This window comes from Microcaecilia unicolor, chromosome 3, assembly GCF_901765095.1.
Source record: "Microcaecilia unicolor chromosome 3, aMicUni1.1, whole genome shotgun sequence".
Lineage (NCBI taxonomy): Eukaryota > Metazoa > Chordata > Amphibia > Gymnophiona > Siphonopidae > Microcaecilia > Microcaecilia unicolor.
The window spans coordinates 477,513,869-477,536,001 of NC_044033.1; the positions used below are offsets into that span (position 1 = coordinate 477,513,869).

At 41.0% G+C, this 22,133-nt stretch overlaps 1 protein-coding gene across 16 annotated transcripts in view; it reads left to right on the plus strand.

Annotated features, from left to right (window-relative positions):
* RIMS1 (regulating synaptic membrane exocytosis 1) overlaps positions 1–22,133 on the plus strand; it is an 871,728-nt gene that overhangs the window by 500,007 nt on the left and 349,588 nt on the right. Inside the window, exon 29 of one of the 16 annotated variants that reach the window (XM_030199021.1) lies at positions 4,913–4,996. The exons of the other annotated variants lie outside the window; for them this stretch is intronic. Within the exon in view, the coding sequence (XP_030054881.1) occupies positions 4,913–4,996 (84 nt within the window). The remainder of the gene's footprint in view (positions 1–4,912; positions 4,997–22,133) is intronic. 16 annotated transcript variants of the gene reach the window in all.

Genomic DNA, 22,133 nt, shown 5'->3' on the forward strand with positions numbered 1-22,133 from the left:
CTTTGGAGTAAGTATAATCAGGAAATCCAATATGTTAGCGGTTAACTTTCAAAAAAGAGACTATGATAAAATGAGAACGGTGAAAAAAAAACTTAGAGGAGTACCTGCGTGGCTCAAAAATGTACATCAAGCGTGGATGCTGTTCAAAAATACCATCCTGAAAGTCGAGGCCAAATATATTCCATGTATTAAAAAAGGAGGGAGGAAGACCAAACGACAGTCGGCATGGTTAGAAATTGAGGTGAAGGAAGCTAATAGAGCTAAAAGAAAATCCTTCAGAAAATGGAAGAAGGAACTGACTGAAATTAATAAGAAACAGCATAAGGAAAGTCAAGTCAAATAAAAGCGCTGATAAAGAAAGTAAAGAGGGATTTTGAAAAAAAGATTGCATTGGAGGCAAAAACACATAGTAATATTTTTTTTAGGTATATAAAAAGTAAGAAGCCAGCAAAAGAATCAGTTGGACCGCTAGAGGACTGAGAGGTAAAAGGGGCAATCATGAAAGACAAATCCATAGCAGAGAGATTAATTTAATTCTTTGCTTCGGTCTTCACCGAGGAAGGTTTGAGAGAGATACTGGTGCCAGAAATGGTATTCGAAGCTGAAGAGTCGGAGAAATTGAATGAAATCTCTATAAACCTAGAGGATGTAATGGGGCAATTTGACAATGTGAAGAGTAGCAAATCTCCAGGACCGGATGGTATTCATCCCAGAGTACTGATAGAATTGAAAAATGAACAGGTGGAACTATTGTTAGTAATATGTAATTTATCTTTAAAATTGGGCATGCTACCAGAAGATTGGAGGGTAGCCCATGTAACGTTGATATTTTAAAAAGGTTCCAGATGGGATCCGGGAAATTATAGGCTAGTGAGCCTGACGTCGGTGCCGGGCAAAATGGTAGAGACTATTATAAAGAACAAAATTACAGAGCATATTCAAAAGTATGGATCAATGAGACAAAGCCAACATGGATTTAGTGAAGGGAAATCTTGCCTCACCAATCTATTACATTTCTTTGAAGAGGTGAACAAACGTGGATAAAGGCGAACCGGTTGATATTGTGTATCTGGATTTTGAAAAGGCGTTTGACAAAATACCTCAAGAAAGACTCCAGAAGAAATTGGAGAGTTGTGGGATAGGAGATAGTGTCCTATTGTGGATTAAAATCTAGTTAAAGGATAGAAAATAGAGAGTCGGGTTAAATGGTCAGTATTCTCAATGGAGAACGGTAGATAGTGGGATTCCTCAGTGGTCGGTGCTGGGACTGCTGCTTTTTAACATATTTATAAATGATCTAGAGATGGGAGTAACTAGTGAGGTAATTAAATTTGCTGACAACACAAAGTTATTCAAAGTTCTTAAATCACAAGATGATTGTGAAAAATTACAAGAGGACATTACTAGACTGGGAGACTGGGCATCTAAATAGCAGATGATGTTTAATGTGGACAAGTGGAAAGTGATGCATGTGGGGAAGAGGAATCCGAACTATACCTACGTAAGGGAAGGTTCCACATAAGGAGTCACCGACCAAGAAAGGAATCTCGGCGTTGTTGTTGATTATAAGTTGAAATCCTCTGCTCAGTGTGCTGTGGTGGCTAAGAAAGCAAATAGAATGTTAGATATTATTAGGAAAGGACTGGAAAACAAAAATGAGGATGTTATAATGCCTCTGTATTGGTCCATGGTGTGACCGCACCTTGAATATTGTGTTTAATTCTGGTCACCACATCTCAAAAAAGATATAGTGGAATTAGAAAAGGTGCAGAGAAGGGCGACAAAAATGAAAAAGGGGATGGGATGACTTCCCTATGAGGAAAGGCTGAAGCATCTAGGGCTGTTTAGCTTGGAGAAGTGATGGCTGAGAGGAGATATGATAGAGATCTATAAGATAATGAGTGGAGTGGAATGGGTAGACGTGAATCGTTAGTTTACTCTTTCTAAAAATACTAGGACTAGGGGGCATGCAAAGAAGCTACCAAGTAGTAAATTTAATACGAATTGGAGAGAAATTTTCTTTGCTCAACGTGTAATTAAACTCTGGAATTCATTGCCAGAGAATGTGGGTAAGGGGTTTAAAAAGTGTCTGGATGGCTTCCTAAAGGAAACATCCATAGACCATTATTAAATTGACTTAGGGGAAAATACACTGCTTATTTCTGGGATAACAGCATAAAATGTATTGAGCTTTTGGGGGATTTTGTCAGGTATTTGTGACCTGGATTGGTCACAGTTGGAAACAGAATGCTGGGCTTGATGGATCTTTGGTCTGTCCCAGTGTGGCAATACTTATGTATTTATGTACTTATATACTTAGAATATGCTTAGCAATGTACACATGTAAATTCTAATTTTTGCCAATTAGTGATCGTTATTGCTTGTTAAGATCTATTAGCAATGCTTAACAGCTTATTAAAACAATTAATCTATGCACATAGTTATAGAGTACACCTAGATTTACTTGCGTAACTGCGTGTAACTCTAGGTATACTATATAGAATCCAGGGGTATGTGCATTCTATATTAGGTGAAGTTTATAGAATAACATATATAGAATTTGGTCTGTAAGGGGGAATTCTATAAATGAAACATCAGCACAGGAAAAAAATCAGCATAATCCACTGTTCCATAAAGGGCACTCTGGGTTGAGCACCCTTTATAAAATAGCACTTAGAGCCAATTCCTTTGCCAATACTCATGGCATTTGGGCACAGAAATAGCACTGTTCTATAAAGCCATGAAAAACTTTTCAGAATGCCCTGCCCCACCTCTAGCCATGCCCTTTTGAGTTGCGCACTAGGGGATTTAGGCATCAGGTATTATAGAATAGTGCATAGAAAGATGTGTGCATAAATTCCAATCACTGCTAATTCACTGCAGTAATTGATTATTTATTTTATTCATTAGGATTTCTTTACTGCCTTTTTGAAGGAATTCACTCAAGGCGGTGTACAATAAGAATAAATCAAACATAAACAATAGATAATTACAGCAGTAAAAGTATTCAAATAACAATACAAAGTATGGCATGGAGGGGCATAATCGAACGTCGCCGGCCAAATCGCTGGCGATCTATGTTGGCGGTGGCACTACAACTGGCCGGAACCGAATTATCGAAAAAAATGGCCAGCCATCTTTTTGTTCGATAATACGGTTTAGCCCGGCTAAATGCCTTGGATGTCGCCGGGTTTGAGATGGCCGGTTTTGTTTTTCAGTGCTAAACATATTCTGTAACATGGTGAACCTAATCTCTGTAACGTAGTGCACCTAAACTCTAAGTCGCGTGGAGGGGCATAATCGAACGGGGATGACCATCTCTAAGGCGTCCATCTCTAAGGACGTGCCGACGAAGGAGCGGGAAACCCGTATTACCGAAACAAGATGGACGTCCATCTTTCATTTCGATAATGCGGTCGGGGACGCCCAAATCTCAACATTTAGGTCGACCTTAGAGATTTTTTCAGCGATATTGGAAACCGAGGACGCCCATCTCAGAAACTACCAAATCCAAGCTATTTGGTCATGGGCGGAGCCAGCATTTGTAGTGCACTGGTCCTCCTCACATGCCAGGACACCAACCGGGCACCCTAGGGGGCACTGCAGTGGACTTCACAAATTGCTCCCAAGTGCATAGCTCCCTTACCTTGGGTGCTGAGCCCCCCAACCCCCCCAAAACCCCACTCCCCACAACTGTACACCACTACCATAGCCCTTAGGGATGAAGGGGGCACAGTGGGTTTCTGGTGGGTTTTGGAGGGTTCACATTTACCACCACATGTGTAATTGGTGGGGGGGGGTGGGCCTGGGTCCGCCTGCCTGAAGTGCACTGCACCCACTAAAAGCTGCTCCAGGGACCTGCATACTGCTGTGATGGAGCTGGGTATGACATTTGAGGCTGGTATAGATGCTTGAAAAAATGTTTTTTTAATTTTTTTTAGGGTGGGAGGGGGTTTGTGACCACTGGGGGAGTAAGGGGAGATCATCCCCGATTCCCTCCAGTGGTCATCTGGTCAGTTCGGGCACCTTTTCGAGGCTTGGTCGTGAAAAAAAAAGGACCAAGTAAAGTCGATCAAATGCTCTTGAGGGACGCCCTTCTTTTTTCCATTATCGGCCGAGGACGCTCATCTCTTAACCACGCTCCCGTCCCGCCTTCGGTACACTGCCAACATGCCCCCGTTAACTTTGGTCATCCCCACAACGGAAAGCAGTTGAGGATGCAAAAAATCGGCTTTCGATTATATCGATTTGGGCGACCTCGGGAGAAGGACGCCCATCTCCCGATTTGTGTCGGAAGATGGGCATCCTTCCCTTTCGAAAATAAGCTAGATAGTGAAAAGGGGGCATGGCCATGGTCGAGGTGTGAGTGTTTCTAAAATCTATTCGCATTGTTATAGAATATACCCATTCTCTGCCTAATGTAGGCATAGGGATTTATGCCAAGTAAAACAGGGCATAAATGGCCGTAACTACATTTCATCACGTGGAGAGGCACTTGGCGTTATTCTGTATACCACATGGAAATTTAAGCCTATTCTATAAAATGTAGGCGTACTTTATAGAATACACCTAGGCGTATTTTTTTTCTGTGTGGAATTTTCAGGTACTATATATAGAATCTAGCCCTTATTGTGTAGAGCTTAACTGCACATAACTGCCCATATAGGTGCCCTCTGCTCAAACCTGCTACATGCCATTTCTAGAATTGCCTTTATAGATTCAGAAGTATAAAATGGACCACTTAAAAAAACCCAAACCAGAAATTGTACAAAAGTAATTTAAGAAAAGTATACAATTTAACAGTTGCTGATTCAGAAAATTGTGGGGTAGTTTTCCTAGTCTTTTTCCCCCCCTTAATTTATTAGATACTAAATTTCTTTTTTTTTTCTCGTTTTGTTTAATGGGCAAACACGGGTAGATGGTATCCCTCCCTAGATAGGAGAAGGCCTGCTAGTCCCAGGATTCATATTCGGCATGCATCTCCGGAGGATGACAGGTACTAGCCAACTCCTCCTAAAAGAAATGTGGATTCCTGAATATAACTTCAGAAACAATACAAAAGTTTGCAAATTATGCAATAAATATTCATTAGCCCAATTTAAAATAATAATAATAGATGTTTTAAAGTCTAGATTCTTCTGCCTTCATAAAACAGTGCTTTAAATTGTATTCTTACAAGTCCCATAGATGCATGCAATAATAGAGTAAATATTCCTTTACTTTTATAGTTCCTATTTCTTGACTAATCAATTTATTTTCTTGTTATGCTGTAAGTCTGAAATTAATCTCTTTGTAACATGCCTCTGTTCATGTGCAATCATTGTTCTCTAAGATCTGTGCAATGTAGGGCAAGTAAATATGAAGCTTAACACAACAGATATTATTTAAGCAGCATTATATTTTTGTCCTTTCTTTAATCAATATGTGCTCTGCATTTTTCTTTATTTTTTAGAGTTCCATCTCTATTATACACTTATCAAAATAAATGAATGCATATCTATATCTATCTATCTATCTTATATATATATATATATATATATATATATATATATATATATATATATATATATTATATTATTTATTTATTTATTTATTTATTGTAAAGAGTAAGTGGAAATTAGAAATGTGCATATAAATTATAGAATATTATGTCATGTATTTATTTCCCAGATGGGAGTGAGGGAGTAGCAAGACCAACTGGACTCTTACAAGAATCAAGGGAGACAGGACAATGATTTTTAAAAAAGGGTTATTTATTGAAGTAGACTTGACATGGCACCGTGTTTCAACAATAGTGCCTGCCTCAGGATTCTGTTTGTTGTTATGGTTCAATGTCAAATGAATAACCAAGTGTACATAATGGGAGCGAGGGAGTAGCAAGACCAACATGACTCTTCCAAGAACCAAGGGAGACAAGAAAATGATGTAAAAGTGTTTTTTACAGCACTTTACTTTGATACTTATGGCTCTTCTAAGTAATCAAAGTTCTTAGTTTACAGCATGTATTTTTCATGTAGTTTTCTTTTTAAAAACGTACGCTTGGTTATTAATTTGACATTGAATCATAACAGCAGACAGACTCCTGAGGCAGTCACTATTGCTGAAACACAGTGCTGTGTCGAGTCTACTTCAATAAAGAATCCTTTTTTTACATCATTTTCCTGTCTCTCTTGGTTCTTGGAAGAGTCCTGTTGGTCTTGCTACTCCCTCGCTCCCATTATGTACTTATCTCCAGAATCTAGGCTGACGTAAGTGCTTACACCTAGATAGCATATATACCTGTTTACATTAGTAGTCTATAAAGGAAAGTAGGCGCCTATTTTCCTTTATAGAATAGGCTCAAAGTAGATGTGCTCTAGGTAGTTACATATTTGTACCTATAAGGAGTAATTCTATAAAATGGGTATCAACATATATAACTAAGTGCATATCTTCAATAACACATAATTTGTAGGTACAGGTGATCACATAGGTGGAGTCTGGGTACTGCTTGGGCAGGGCTCATACATGGGTGAGTTGCATGTGTATAATTACTTGTGCCTAACCTTATATATGTATATATACGCAGTGATTCTAGTGCTCTATATAAGAAAGTAGGTGTCTACTTTCTTTTATGGAATAAACTCCATTTCCTCAGCGACCCTCCAGACTGGTCAAGATGCTTTGGTTAATTGTTTTCTAATTGGGCCCCGCTACTGCACACTGCAAGGCACTCAAGGCTCCCATTCCAAGACGGCAGCTGAGGCACAAGGCTGTCCACAAGGAGAGAAGGACAGGGGGAGGGACCCAGCCACCCAGGTGTAACACCCCTCGGGGTAGCAACAAGGCCCTTTTGGACCAGAACCCCAGCAACACCCAAAGAAGAGACCAGTACAGGTTTTTTTTTTTTTGCTTTAAATAAAGCCCATAGAAGAGAAGGAGCTGGAAAAGGCCAGTAGAGCCTACCAGACTGGACAGACTACACAGACTGCATGTATACCCTCTGCTGGAGACTGAGAAATACTGGCTGGCTAAAGTTCTGCACAGGATACTTTTTCAGTGTACAAGTTTAGTGTTCTTAGTTTCCCTCTGCTGGTAGGTGTGCATAACCCAAGCGCCTTGACCAGTCTGCAGGGTCTAGAGGAAAGAAAATTAGCAGGTAAGGCCTAATTTCACCATAGGCAGCCTCTAGGTAATTCATTATTGAATTTCCTTCATAACTTCTTAAACATAGACCAACATCATTTTCCCTTGGCTCCATGTCTTTACTGATCTCTGAACTTTTTCTACCACTGGTTTCCAAGTCTGTCGAATGCCTGCCCAAAACTGTTTCTGTACTTTCCTATTTCAGCTCCAGTGATAGGTAATTTCAGGCCTTATCATCTTAGTTAATTCAGTGCCTTGCGCAACCTTCCCCCACCACAATCATTCATTATCCTCTTACTCATTGATGTTGGGGTTTGAACCATGGTCACTCCATACAAGTTTCACCAATGTTTTTTTATCTGGGTAGATGAACATTCAAGTCCCCACACTTCATAAAACACTCACTGGTCAATATTCTGGCAGACACAATGAATGATTTTTAAACGTTTACCATTGCAGGCAAAATTAGACCAGATTTTTAGTTCTGGGCCATGTGCAGGCACCAGCATTGAATATCAGGGCCTGACCAATAGGAAGCAGCTGCCAGTACTTATATGAGACCTGACTCGTGAATTTGTTGCCAGAAGATGTGGTAAGAGCTGTTAGTGTTAACATAAGTACATGAGTATTGCCATACTAGGACAGACCGAAGGTCCATTAAGCCCAGCATCCTGTTTCCAACAGTGGCCAATCTAAGTCACAAGTACCTGGCAAGATCCCAAAAAAGTACAATACATTTTATGCTGCTTATCCTAGAACTAAGCAGTGTATTTTCCCCAAGTCCATTTTAATAATGGTCTGTGGACTTTTCCTTTAGGAAGCCATCCAAACCTTTTTTTAAACCTCACTAAGCTAACTGTTTTTACTACATTCTCTGGCAACAAATTCCAGGGTTTAATTACACGTTGAGTGAAGAAATATTCTCTCCAATTCATTTTAAATTTACTACTTTGTAGCTTCATTGTGTGCCCCCTAGTCCTAGTATTTTTGGAAAAAGTAAACAATCAATTTTCGTCTAACCGTTCCACTCCATTCATTATTTTATAGAAGTCTATCATATCACTCCTCAGTCATCTCTTCTCCAAGCTGAAGAGCTCTAGCCACTTTAGCCTTTCCTCATAGGGAAGTCATCCCATCCCCTTTATCGTTTTGTCACCCTTCTCTGTACCTTTTCTAATTCCACTATCAGGCTTATTTTCGAAAGAGAAGGGCGCCCATTTTTCTACACAAATCAGGAGATGGGCGTCCATCTCTCAGGGTCACCCAAATCGGCATAATCAAAAGCTGATTTTGAGCGTCCCCAACTGCTTCCTGTCACAGGGATGACCAAAGTTCCCAGGGGCGTGTTGGAGGTGTAGCGAAGGCGGGACTGGGGCTTGCCTATCAGATGGGCGTCCTCAAGCAATAATGGAAAAAAGAAGGGTGTCCCTGACGAACACTTGGCCTACTTTACTTGGTCCTTTTTTTTTTATGACCAAGCCACAAAAATATGCCCTAAATGACCAGATGACCACCGGAGGGAATCGGGGATGACCTCCCCTGACTCCCCCAGTGGTCACTAACCACCTCCCACCCTGAAAAAAAACAACTTTAAAAACTTTTGTCTTTTTTTTTTTAGAGTATGGGTGAAGGACCTCCTTCACTTTGCCTCCGTCCCTTCGACGGTAGATGAGGACTTTCTTCGCTATTTATTTATTTAGATTTTGCTCACACCTTTTTCAGTACTAGATGAAGGTGAGTTACAGTCAGGTACACTGGATATTTCTATACCTCCATCCCTGCGACAGCAGTTGAAGACGTCCAAAATTTTGATGTTTGTGAGAAGGAAGTCCATGCCTGGATGTTTCTGTGAGAAGGACGTCCATGCCTGTTATGCCTCTGACACACCCCTTTATTTATTTGAATTTTGGGTCACAAGTAGCAGCAGTGGGATTTCAACTGGCCACTTCTGGATTGCAAGACCAGTACTCTAGCCACTCCTCTACTCCACTCCCTTGAAATTTGGCCATTCCTGTGGGGGGGGGGGGGGAGCAGTATGCAGGTCCCTGGGGGGGAGGTATGTGTGTGTCAGCGGAGGCACAACAAGGGTGTGGACGTCCTTCTTTCAAACATTTTGGACGTCCTCAACTGCCCCCCCACAGGGATGGCCAAACTTCAAGGGAGTGGAGTGGAGGAGTGGCCTAGTGGTTAGCGCACTGGTTTTGCAATCCAGAGGGGGCCGGTTCAAATCCCACTGTTGTTACTTGTGATCCAAAATCCAAGTAAATAAAGGGGGTGTCGGAGGCATAGCAGGCATGGACATCCTTCTCACAGAAACATCCAGGCATGGACGTGTTTCTCACAAACATCCAAATTTTGGATGTTCTCAACTGCCATAGCGAAGGATGTCTTCAACTGCCATCGCAGGGACAGAGACATATCAAAGGACATCCTCAACTGCCGATGCAGGGATGGAGGCATAGAAATATCTAGTGTACCTGAATGTAACTCATCGTGAGCTACTACTGAAAAAGGTGTGAGCAAAATCTAAATAAATAGCGAAGGACATCCTCAACTGCCATCACAGAGGCATAGCGAAGGACATCCTTCACTCATACTCTAAAAAAAAAAAAAAAGACAAGTTTTTAAAGTTGTTTTTTTTCGGGGTGGGAGGTGGTTAGTGATCACTGCATGCCTTTTTCCATTCAGTTAGTGCATCAGTTAGTCCACTGGAGTGCCCGGTTGGTGCCCTACCATGTTAGGGGGACCAGTGCACTATGAATGCTGGCTCCTCCCATGACCAAATGACTTGGATTTGGACGTTTTTGAGATGGGCGTCCTCGGTTTCCATTATCGCCGAAAACTGGAGATGACCATCTCTAAGGTTGACCTAAATGTTGAGATTTGGGCGTCCCCAACCGTATTATTGAAACGAAAGATGGACACCCATCTTGTTTCGATAATACAGGTTTCCCCGCCCCTTCACTGGGACGTCCTTAGAGATGGGCACCCTTAGAGATGGTCATCCCCGTTTGATTATGCCCCTCAATATCTTTTTAGAGATGCGATGACCAGAATTGAACACAATATTTGATACAAAGGCATTATAACATCCTCATTTTTGTTTTCCATTCCTTTCCTAACAATACCTAACATTCTATTTGCTATGTTAGCCGCTGCCACACACAGAGCAGAGGGTTTCAATGTATCATCAACTATGACGCCTAGATCCCTTTCCCGGTTGGTGACTCCTAATATGGAACATTGCATTACATAGCTATAATTTAGGTTCCTCTTTCCCACATTCATCACTTTGCACTTGCTCACATTAAATGTCATCTGCTGTTTAGATGCCCAGTCTCCCAGTCTCGTAAGGTCCTCTTGTAATTTTTCACAATCCTCTTGCGATTTAACAATGTTGAATAACTTTGTGTCATTTGCAAATTTAATTACCTCACTAGTTATTCCCATCTCTAGATCATTTATAAATACGTTATAAAGCAGCAGTCCCAGCACAGACCCCTGGGGAACTCCACTGTCTACTCTTCTACTGACCACTTAATCCTAGTCTCTGTTTTCTATCTTTTAACCAGTTTTTAATCCACAATAGGATACTACCTCCTTTCCAATGACTCTCCAATTCCCTTTGGAGTCCTTTATGAGTTACTTTGTTAAACGCCTTTTGAAAATCCAGATACACAATGTTCACTGACTCACCTTTATCCACATGTTTCCTTCAAAGAAATATAATAGATTGGTGAGGCAAGATTTCCCTTCACTAAATCCATGTTGGCTTTGTCTCATTAGTCCATGTTGTTAGGTTTAAAAGAGGTTTGGATAGGTTTCTGGTCCATAAACTATTATTAAGGTGGACTTAGGGTTTCTTTAGTCCTTTAGCCTTGGCTAAATTGATTAAAAAAAACAAACAACATTCTTCCTTTACTCTTGCAAATAATATTTTTTTTTCATTACTGAGCAATTAATCCCTGCAATTTAATACTGCAGTAAACTTTGGGCTGCTCCTCCTTCCATTCACACAATTACTGACATAAACATTTTTTAAAATGAGTGAATTAATATTTTCTGCTAAAGGCCTGACTTGAAATCTCAGGAGTCCAGGAACATCTCCAAACAAAAAAAAAAACACATTTTCAAAATGTCTTTTCATGTACTTGATGAAACACTAGGAACATTAATGAACAGAAATATTATGGTAATATTCATTCCTGGCAAAGTTTCAAACATGTATCTCAGTTACAATTATGCTCTACTTCTCAACAGTTCCTCAACTTTATATTCAAAAGGTCAGTAGGGTCATGATATCTATCAGACAAGCCATTTTTGAAACCGTCGTTTGGATGTAATCTATGGATACTACCTTGAGACAGCTTGCTAGCGAAACATGGATCTATGTCGTTGACAACTGGTCTCCATCATGTACTGCTGCTTATAGACAAAAAGCTAAGTACTTTTTTTAAATTAAAGAAATATCATGTTACTCTTCAATGAATGCAAACTATAAAGAATGATAAGGACACTTTTGAAAATATAAATAATACTATTAAAATTTTTTTGCTAAATAAAGTTAGGATCAATATTAAAAGTTTAAAACTGGATCAATGATGATTGCGGTACCGCCCCTATCTATATGCTTGGCTTATTGACTCATTCAGCCAAAGAGGAGGAGTTGGGTATGGTTGTCTGATTGATCCTATCATGACCCTACTGACCTTTTGAATATAAGGTTGAGGAATTGTTGAGAAGTAGAGCATAATTGTGACTGAGATACAGGTTGGCTCCATTCACTATTTATTTATCTATAGTGCCTAGTTTAAAGTTTCAAACATGAGCATCTCACATGTGAGCCACATATTAAATAGGTGATAAGTAAGATAGTTTACACAATGAGGAAACTAAGAAGAATCAGACCCAGTCTTAACTTCACTGTCTTCAGACTTGTCATCCAAACATTTCTGTTATCTCGCACTGCTTATTGTAATGCGATATTTGTAGGACTTACTGAAGGATTGATTAAAAAACTGGAGATGCAGAATACTGCAGCTTTACTGATATTTACATCATTCAGGTTTGAATCAGCTTCACCGCTGCTGCTGAGCCTGCACTGGCTCCCGGTTATGTTTAAACTGGGTACCGTGATTTTTCATATTCTTTGTGGTTTTCTCCAGATTATTTGGCAAACCTTAATAATCCTACTTATATGAATAGGGTTTTCTGACAGGCTTCCTTTATTGTTACAATATCCAAGCTCAAAATGTGTCGCGTCTCTCGCGCTTGCCGCGCTCTCGAGGACCTTGGCATACCTTCAGGCTTCTTCCCCGGGAGCGCGGGGTTTGTGAGTCCATAGGCCACTACCGTGGAGCGGCAGTGGCAGGCAAAATCACCTTCCAGGTAGAGATGAAACAAGACTGGCCCGGAACCCCGGACTGGAGTTCTACACCGGAACACTCGGAACTGGAACGCACCAGACGGGTGCGCACTGGAGTGGGGCCCGCTGGACTGGACACACTGGAGTGGCCCCACTGGACTGGAACATACAGGAGTGAAACCCGCTGGACTGGAACACACTGGAGCGGAACCCGCGGAACTGGAACACCCTGGACCTAGGCTTCACCTACACTTGACTGCCTTTCCCCGAGGGTTGAGCCCTCAGGTTCTGGCAGCCGGTAGGACTTACAGGAACAGCAGGAATGAAGATCCAGGAGTGCCCCCTGGCACCTAGGCGAAGGCAAGGCAGACAAGCAGGGACTGTTCGGGTTCTGGCAGTCGGCAGGATTCAACACAATGACTAGTAAACTGTACCCAGGCTAATAGGAACGCTATACCCTGGCAAACCAGTCATACACAGGAACATACACAGAGCAAACTCAGGAGACTTGGAAGGCTATACACCAGCTAACAACTAAGCTGTGCCCAAGCTAACAAGTCATGCACTGGAAACAAACGCAGAACACTAGCAAAGCTTTACACAGGCTACAAGCCAGACGGTGCCTAAGCTGGCTAGTCTGTCACTAGGAACCAACACAGAGAACTAGCAGAGCTATGCACAGGCTACAAGCCAGACGGGGCCTAAGCTGGCTAGTCTGCACCAGGAACAAACACAGAGAACTAGCAGAGCTATGCACAGGCTACAAGCCAGACGGTGCCTAAGCTGGCTAGTCTACACTAGGAACAATCACAGTCTTGGGATAGTGGCTAGCAAGGGTGGCTAGTCTAACACTAGGAACAAACACAGAGAACTAGCAGAGCTATGCACAGGCTACAAGCCAGACGGTGCCTAAGCTGGCTAGTCTACACTAGGAACAATCACAGTCTTGGGATAGTGGCTAGCAAGGGCGGCTAGTCTAACACTAGGAACAAACACAGTCTTGGGATAGTGGCTAGCAAGGGCGGCTAGTCTAACACTAGGAACAAACACAGAGAACTAGCAGAGCTATGCACAGGCTACAAGCCAGACGGTGCCTAAGCTGGCTAGTCTACACTAGGAACAATCACAGTCTTGGGATAGTGGCTAGCAAGGGTGGCTAGTCTAACACTAGGAACAAACACAGTCTTGGGATAGTGGCTAGCAAGGGCGGCTAGTCTAACACTAGGAACAAACACAGTCTTGGGATAGTGGCTAGCAAGGGCGGCTAGTCTAACACTAGGAACAAACACAGAGAACTAGCAGAGCTATGCACAGGCTACAAGCCAGACGGTGCCTAAGCTAACTAGTCATGCACTGGAAACAAACACAGAGAACTAGCAGAGCTATGCACAGGCTACAAGCCACACGGTGCCTAAGCTAGCTAGTCTAACAAACATAGAAACTCACACAGAGCAAACACTGAAACTGTGTACAGAGCACTCTATACACCAGGACCTTTAGATGAGATGCAAAGGCCAGGACTGTAGTCTCCAAGTGACTAATAAAGCCCATCAACACCAGAGCCACAGCTGCAGCAATCACCTTGCAACCAAACAGAGGCTTGACAGTCAGAGCAGTCAGCCCATAGGAAGGAACAGCGGAAGCCATCTTGGATACTGGCAAAGAGGAGGAGGCGGCAGCCATCTTGGAAGAGGCAAAGCCCAAACAGGTGAGGTTCAGTAGGGCAATCAGCACACAGAGCCAGAGAGAACCTAAGACAGACACAGACACAGAGACAAGCAGAAGCCAGCACAGACACTGACTCCCAGAAACAGGGTAAGTCTGAGGGTTGTCACGGCCACGGACGGGACAAAATGAGTAGTCTATAAGTATTCACTGGTTTGTTTTTATTCCAATCCACCTAACTTGTGGAATTCTTTACCATTGAGTATTAGGAAAATTACTCATTACAATTCCTTTAGAAGGGTTCTTAAAACTTATCTTTTTAATAAATCATTTTAATAATGCACCATGAATGTACAATTATTAGACATAATAGTAGTTTTCCTGGGAATGCCCAGCTTCTTTAATGTGTATACTGCATAGAGGTCATAAGGGGTCTTGCAGTGTCGAAGTACTTATTGTATTGTATTATTGTATGCAGTTTCTAGTTGTTCCTCCAAAAGAATGATTTGTATAGTTTAAGGTTTACACTGTCTTAGAAAAGAACAACAAACTTCACCAGACCCTGTTTGGAATTCTCTAAGCTCAACTATGTAGGTTATTGGACGAAAAAGCTTCAGAAATACACTTGGACTCCAAAAGTATACTTCCCAAGATTTATCAATCACTGGCATAAAGAGCTTTCCATTCATGCAATACTGAAATATGTATTTATCTCACAGTAATACTTAAACTTTATATATGACTCAGTAATTTAACTTCCACTGCCCATCGTTTAGTGCCTTGCAATTTTTACTGTATCTGAGCCTTTTCCATCCAATAACCCATTTAGTTGAACTTAGATAATTCCAAACATGTTCTGGTGAAATTTGTTCTTCTTTTCTAAGATAGTGTTTATACTTTCACTTCACATCCCACATTTGTTTGGTATATAGTTTAGGTCTTGTAAATGATTGAAACGTTTTTAAATCCAATATATACAATGAAAGGCAGTTAAGAGAATAGTTTAGTTCTTGTACCTTGCTGGCTCCACCTGTTGGTGTCATCTAAGGCCCTCTATACTGGTTCTGCTCTACTGCCAAATTAGGACCTGACTATGCATTCTAGTATGTGCCTCAAGTAAACCCTGACTTTGAGAATGGAGGGTCCTATTAGTCTCATAGCCCCAAATTCTTTTTGTGTGCCCAGTTATAGAATAAGGTCAGTTATGCACGTAACATAATTAGCTAATTGGCACTTAATTGGAGGTAAGTACCAATAATTGCCCTTAACAAGTACAAATTGGCACGTAATTGGCAGTTGTGTGTGTAACTGACTTATGCCCGTATTCTGCAGATTGAGCACCTAACTTCTCAATTTGGGAAGCGCCTAACTTGGGAGTGCCTAACTTGGCACCCCAAAGGGCACATGACCTTGGAAGGGACATGGGCAGTTCAGGGCGTTACTAGGATTTAAGCGCAATGTTATGGAATTGTGTCATTTACGTCCCAACTGACATTAGTTAGACACCAACATTTGCTCCAGTTTTTGGCAGGCATAAGTGCCAAACCCAAAGTTAGGCACCAACCCCTGGATTCTATATATGGCGCCTAGATTCCACAGGGAGATACACGCTTAACTCAATTGGTGGAAGAAGGTAATCAGCATTTTTAACAGCAGTTAACCTACAATAACAAGTTCTAATTGGCAATAATTACAATTTATGCGTGGAAATCGCTAAGCGTATTCTATAAAGAACTGCGCCTAAATTGCAAAGTGCACAGTTCAAAATAAATGCATGTAGCTTAAAAGGGGTATGTTCATGACCGTGTTTATTAGAGTTTCATAGGCGTTCAAAAGTTTCTGCTCATAATTATAGAATATGGGTCAGCACCTAAATCTATGCGCATGGATTTACACCAGGTTTTTATTGGCATAAATGAACATGCATAGATTTATGCGCTACAGTATTAACTAAGCGTATTCTATACACTGCCTAAATTTTATAGAATACACTTATTTCCATGCAGATATTTTAGGCACCATATATAGAATCTAGCCCATAGTGTGCTCTAAGCCAGTACTCTCTATGGGTTGTTCCAGGGGCGTAGCCAGACAGCAGATTTTGGGTAGGCCTAGGCAAGAAGTGGGTGGGCACCAAGTGTTCTCCCCCACACACCAAAATAATATCTCAGCTGGTGGAATAATGCTTCTTTCTACCTTGGCAGTCTGCAGCAGGCATACACTGAAAACTGAGCATGCGCAGGTACCAGTTTTGTGGAGAGCAGCATTTTCGTTACCATCAAGGGGAAGTTTTCAACTTGCGGAGCTTGGGATTCCCACCAGCTACTACCAAATGTGTGCTACTGCTGGGTGGGCCCCAGCCCACCCAAGCCCACCTGTGGCTACACTACTGGGTTGTTCTGTGCAGAGCACCCTTTGCAGAATACTGGCTTAGCACGGATCTTCCTGGCGCTTAACTTTGTTCGCTAGTTACTGAATCTGTCCCATAATACTTCAACAGAAAAGATGACGATAACAGTATTGGTAATTGTGCACCCTAAACAAATATAAATGGTCACACTTAAACTTAGGTGTACCCATTCTGTCTTACGCAAGAGTATTATAATGCATCTTGTGCACAGATGCATTATAGAATTGGCACACAGCACTTGGCATCAGGGTGCCTAAATGGAGGTCCACATTTCTAGAATTGTCTCCTAGATGCACAACCTTAGCTTACCTAGATCCATAGCCCCCCCCCCCCCCCCCTATATGCAATAACGCCCATTAGGCTTCTCAAGAATTTTCTCCTTGATCTTTATGGTACCCTATGGCTGGTATGTGTTATGCTGCTGAGTGCTTTATATATATTACTAACGCTTACTTTTCCACTCCCATTGTTTCACTTCATACATTCTCCTTTCCAGAAAACCACAAAGGCAACAAAGAACCCTCAATGTCTTAAGATTTAGAGTGGAGTCTTTTCCAAGTCCAACCCTCGGTGCTGCTCTTTCACCAGCAGTAGTTAGCAGAGTCCACCTTCCCTCTTTCCCTGGGCTCAAGCACATTACCTCAGTGCTGCATCCAAACCCTGACAACTTTTGCAGATGGGAAACTTAAACACAAATTTTAAACTGACTTTTGTTTTCTGGTTTGCTTTTTCATAACAGTCATTGTGAATATCCTGAAAACCAGGCTGGCTGAGCAGTTCTTGAATAACAGGTTGGGAACTGCTTCCCAGTAATAGAAACTCTAGGTAGATAACTGGAGGTCTTTACTACTACTACTCCTAATGATTTCTATAGCACTACTAGATGTACGCAGTGCTGTACATATTATATACAGGTACGTTCTCTGTCTCTAGGGGGCTCACAGCTTTTTGTTCCTGGGGCAATGGAGGGTTAAGTGACAAGGAGCTGCAGTGCAAATTGAACCCAGGCTGCCAGGATCAAAGCCCGCTGCACTAACCATTAGGCTACTCCTCCACGCCATGGACCATATTTCTGGTCTTGATGCAATTTTTTTGTTTGTATAAACAATGAGTCAAGAACAATACTGTCTCTTTTCTGTCACATCAAAAATAGAAAGCTGGCAACTCAACAAAGTCTGGGAGAGTGAGTACATGATTTGCAGGATGTGCAGTGGCATACAATACAATTTAGTTTTACCTATATAGTAACAACTTTCATATAACTATATCCCAAGATGCTTGTGCCAGTATTTGCCCTCTGTGGACACTGTGTAATGGAGAAATAAGGAATATGTTATTTATGAGTTAAAGGGGTCTTTTACTAAGCGGCGGAAAGCCCAATGTGGGCTTACCGCTCGCTAAACCAGAAGTACCGCCAGGATAACGCAGCAGCCCGGCAGTATTTCCCATCCCCAGTGCGCACCATTTCTGGCGCTACAAAATTTTTTTATTTTTATAGCAGCGGTGTTTACCCGGTGCTAATCGGGCAGTACTGTACGCTGAGCCCTTCCACCTCAATGGGTAGCGGTAAGTGCTCCCCCCCCCCCCCCAAGAAAAATGGCCATGCAGCCATTTCTTTTAAAAAAAGAAACAACTTTTTACCCACTGTGGTTAAAGGGGCCTCAGCCGCATCAAAAACATGTGCTGATGCCAGCGCAGGCCACTTTTTGCCGCAGCTTAGTAAAAGGCCCTCTCTGTTTTCTAGGCATAGTAGAGGATTTTGTTTGTTTTTAACATTTCTAGAATAGTATAAAATACAGAGGATTGAAGCTGCTGCTCCACTTCTGCAAAGGAACCACTGCTGATGTCATCTTGAATGATCAGTTGTGCTATCCGGGCTAAGCCATTTTATGTCCCTGGCTAGCCATTTTATATTACTACCCCTGATGCAGCCTTAATTGGTGAAACGTGGCCACGTTGGGTCTGTACGACTAAAGGATCTATTTGGACCTCCAGTGTCTGTTTTCTGTTTTTTCTTTTGTTGCTGCTAGACACTCAGCACCTCTTTGCTACTCCAAAAATTTCACATCGACATCTTATTACTGTCTTAACAGATCTTTTATTCTATGTACATTTCATGTTTGCATAACCGTGTCATAAAGTACTAGCCTTGGAACAAAAATGCAATTCCTACTGCTCTTGAAATAACCGTGCACCCTTTATTTTGAGTTTTACTATTTACATCCTTGATATATTATGAGGCTCATTTTCAAAGCACATAGACTTAAAAAAGTTACATAGGTTGCTGTGGAACTTTGTAAGTCTATGCACTTTGAAAATGAACATTTTTATCTGTTTTCCTTTTAAATAAATAATGTTACCCTGTGACAGGAAGTAGCATGTACAGTCCATATTTTGGAACTTTGAAGTACTCTTTCATATTTTAATGTGGCAGTTAATTTGCAAAACCTCCTTTTATATGCATGTAAATTAAGCATCCCAAACTACCATACGCTCATATTGTGTATAACATCTTGCCTACGCATTCCATTTGCACTGCATGTGACCGTTTCTCTGTTTTTGTCTGTTCATTCTGTACCAACTCATTTCCATGTTCCCACCCTTTGTGAAGAACCAGGACACTGGATTCTTGCACTCCAAAACAAGAAAGTGTAAACCATCTAAGTGCTAATCCTGGATCAACAGAGAGGTATCCATGCTATGCCACATTTTAATTTCCAGAAAATGAGAATCATAACTATGACCAGTGTATATAATTCCTGAAAACTTCCTTGATTTATTTCTAATTTTCAATCCAATGCAGCATCATTTTCTGTGTGCCTTATTGTTATTAAGTAAGAGGTTAATATTTAAGCACTACAGTTAGTTCTGTTTTCAAACGCTGACTGCAGCATTTCAGTTTATACTTAGATATTCAGTGCTGGCTGGGCCTTATCTTGGTAAGGTGCTGAATATCTAAGGCAGTCACCAGAGGTTATCTGAGTACAGCCGATATCCAGCAGTACTGAGTATTGACAGGGATAACAGTCAGTAGAGATTTTCAGCAGCATTATCTGAATAATTGTGCTGCAAAATCAGTGGCTGGTGAATGCCGCTGAATGTTAGGATCTAAAAATTAATCTATCTCCATATTTAATTTTAGTATCATATTTATTCCCTTATCACAAAGCATGGCTACTCAATATATAATATAGCTTAAGTACAGTTAAGGAGATATTTATTTTTCCTAAGTCTCATGCTCATGTTCAAGAGCAACAGAAAAAAAAAGATTCTGAATTCTTTTTTTATAAACATTGGTGTGTGTGTGTAGGTATAGATATTGATATATTTATTTATTTGTTACATTTGTATCCCACATTTTCCCACCTATTTGCAGGCTCAATGTGGCTTACATAGTACTGTAAAGGCAATCGCCTAGTCGGTAGAGGAACAAATACAATTGGATGTTAGGGTTGAATAGCGCTCTAGAAATGTTAAATAGTAGTAATATATAAGAACATAAGAGTAGCCACACTGGGTCAGACCAACGGTCCATCTAAACCAGTGTCCAAGCCAGCTCATAAGTACCTGGCAGAAACCCAAATCGTGGCAACATTCCATGCTACCAATCCCAGGACAAGCAGTTGCTTCCCGTGTCTGTCTCAATAGCAGACTATGGACCTTTTCTTCAAAACTTTTTTAAACCCAGATACACTAACCACTGTTATTACATCCTCCAGCAAAGAGTTCCAGAGTGTAACTATTCTTTGAGTGAAAAAATATTTCCTCCTTTTTGTTTTAAAAGTATTTCCACGTAACTTCCTTGAGTGTCCCCTAGTCTTTTACATCTACTCGTTCTACAGTACTCAGGATTTTGTAGACCTCAATCATAGCTCCCCTCATACATCTCTTTTCCAAGCTGAAGAGCCTAACCTCTTTAGCCTTTCCTCATATGAAAGGACTTCCATCCCCTTTAACATCTTGGTCACTCTTCTTTGAACCTTTCTAATTTCGCTATTTCTTTTTTGAGATACAGTAACCAAAACTGAACGCAATACTCGAGGTGAGGTCACACCATGGAGTGATGCAGAGGTATTATTGTATTTTCAGTCTTATTCACCAATCCCTTTCCTAATAATTCCTAGCATTCTGTTTGTTTGTTTTTTTGGCTGCTGCCACACATTGAGTAGAAGATTTCTGTGTCTTATGTACAACACCTAGATCTTTTTCTTGGCTGCTGACCCCCAAGGTGGATCCTTGCATCAGGTAACTATGATTCAGATTATTCTTTCCAATGTGCATCACCTTGCATTTGTCCACATTAAATTTCATCTGCCATTTGGATACCCAGTCTTTTTCAATTTCCTAAGGTCTTCCTTCAACATTTCATAGTCTGCACATGTTTTAACAACCGTGAATAGTTTTGTGTCATCTGCAAATTTATTCACCTCACTCATCATTCTGATTTCCATATTATTTATAAATATGTTTATTTATAAATATGTTAAATAGCACGGGTCCTAGTACCGATCCCTGCAGCACTCCACTGTTCACTCTCCTCCATTGAGAGAAATGACCATTTAACCCTACTCTCTGTTTTCTGTCCAATAACCAATTCCTAATACACAGAAGCACATTGCCTCCTAAAGCTTTCTGTGCATGTATATACATATACAAATGCACACAGACACACATATCTATCTATCTATCTATCTATCTATCTATCTATCTATCTATCTATCTATCTATCTATCTATCTATCTATCTATCTATCTATCTATTATACAAACATACTTACAAAATATATACCAGGAGTAGAAGAGAAAGGACTTGAAAAAGTCACAAAATACAGGAATCTACCACTTGAAATAGAAAGACTATAAAAAGATATAGCGCAATTAGAAAAGGTTCAAAGAAGAGTGACCGAAATGATAAAGGGGATGGAACTCCTTCCATATGAGGAAAGGCTAAAGAGGTTAGGGCTCTTCAGCTTGGAAAAGAGACAGCTGAGGAGGGATATGTTTGAGGTCTGCAAAATCAATAGTGGTGTAGAATGTGTAGATGTAAAAGACTAGTGGACACTCAAGGAAGTTACGTGGAAATAATTTTAAAACATATAGGAGGACATATTTTTTCAGTCAAAGAATAGTCAAGCTCTGGAACTCTTTGCTGGAGGATGTAGTAACAGTGGTTAGCATATCTGGATTTAAAACAGGTTTGGACAAGTTCCTGGAGGAAAAGTCCATAGTCTGCTATTGAGACAGACATGGTAAAGCTACTGCTTGCCCTGGGATTGGTGGTATGGAATGTTGCCATGATTTGGGTTTCTGCCAGGTACCTGTGACCTGGATTGGCCATTGCTGGAAACAGGAAACTGGGCTAGATGGACCATTGGTCTGACCCAGTATGGCTACTCTTACATTCTTATGTTTTTATATATCCCAATTTTGGCACACCCCCCGTTATTCAATAAAACTGAGTGCAAATTTTAGAACACCAGCGCAAATTTTTGGAACACCCCTGACAGTGACAATGGCTGGTGTAAATGCTTGCGCCTACCTACAGGCATCTAGGTGTGTAAATGCAGGC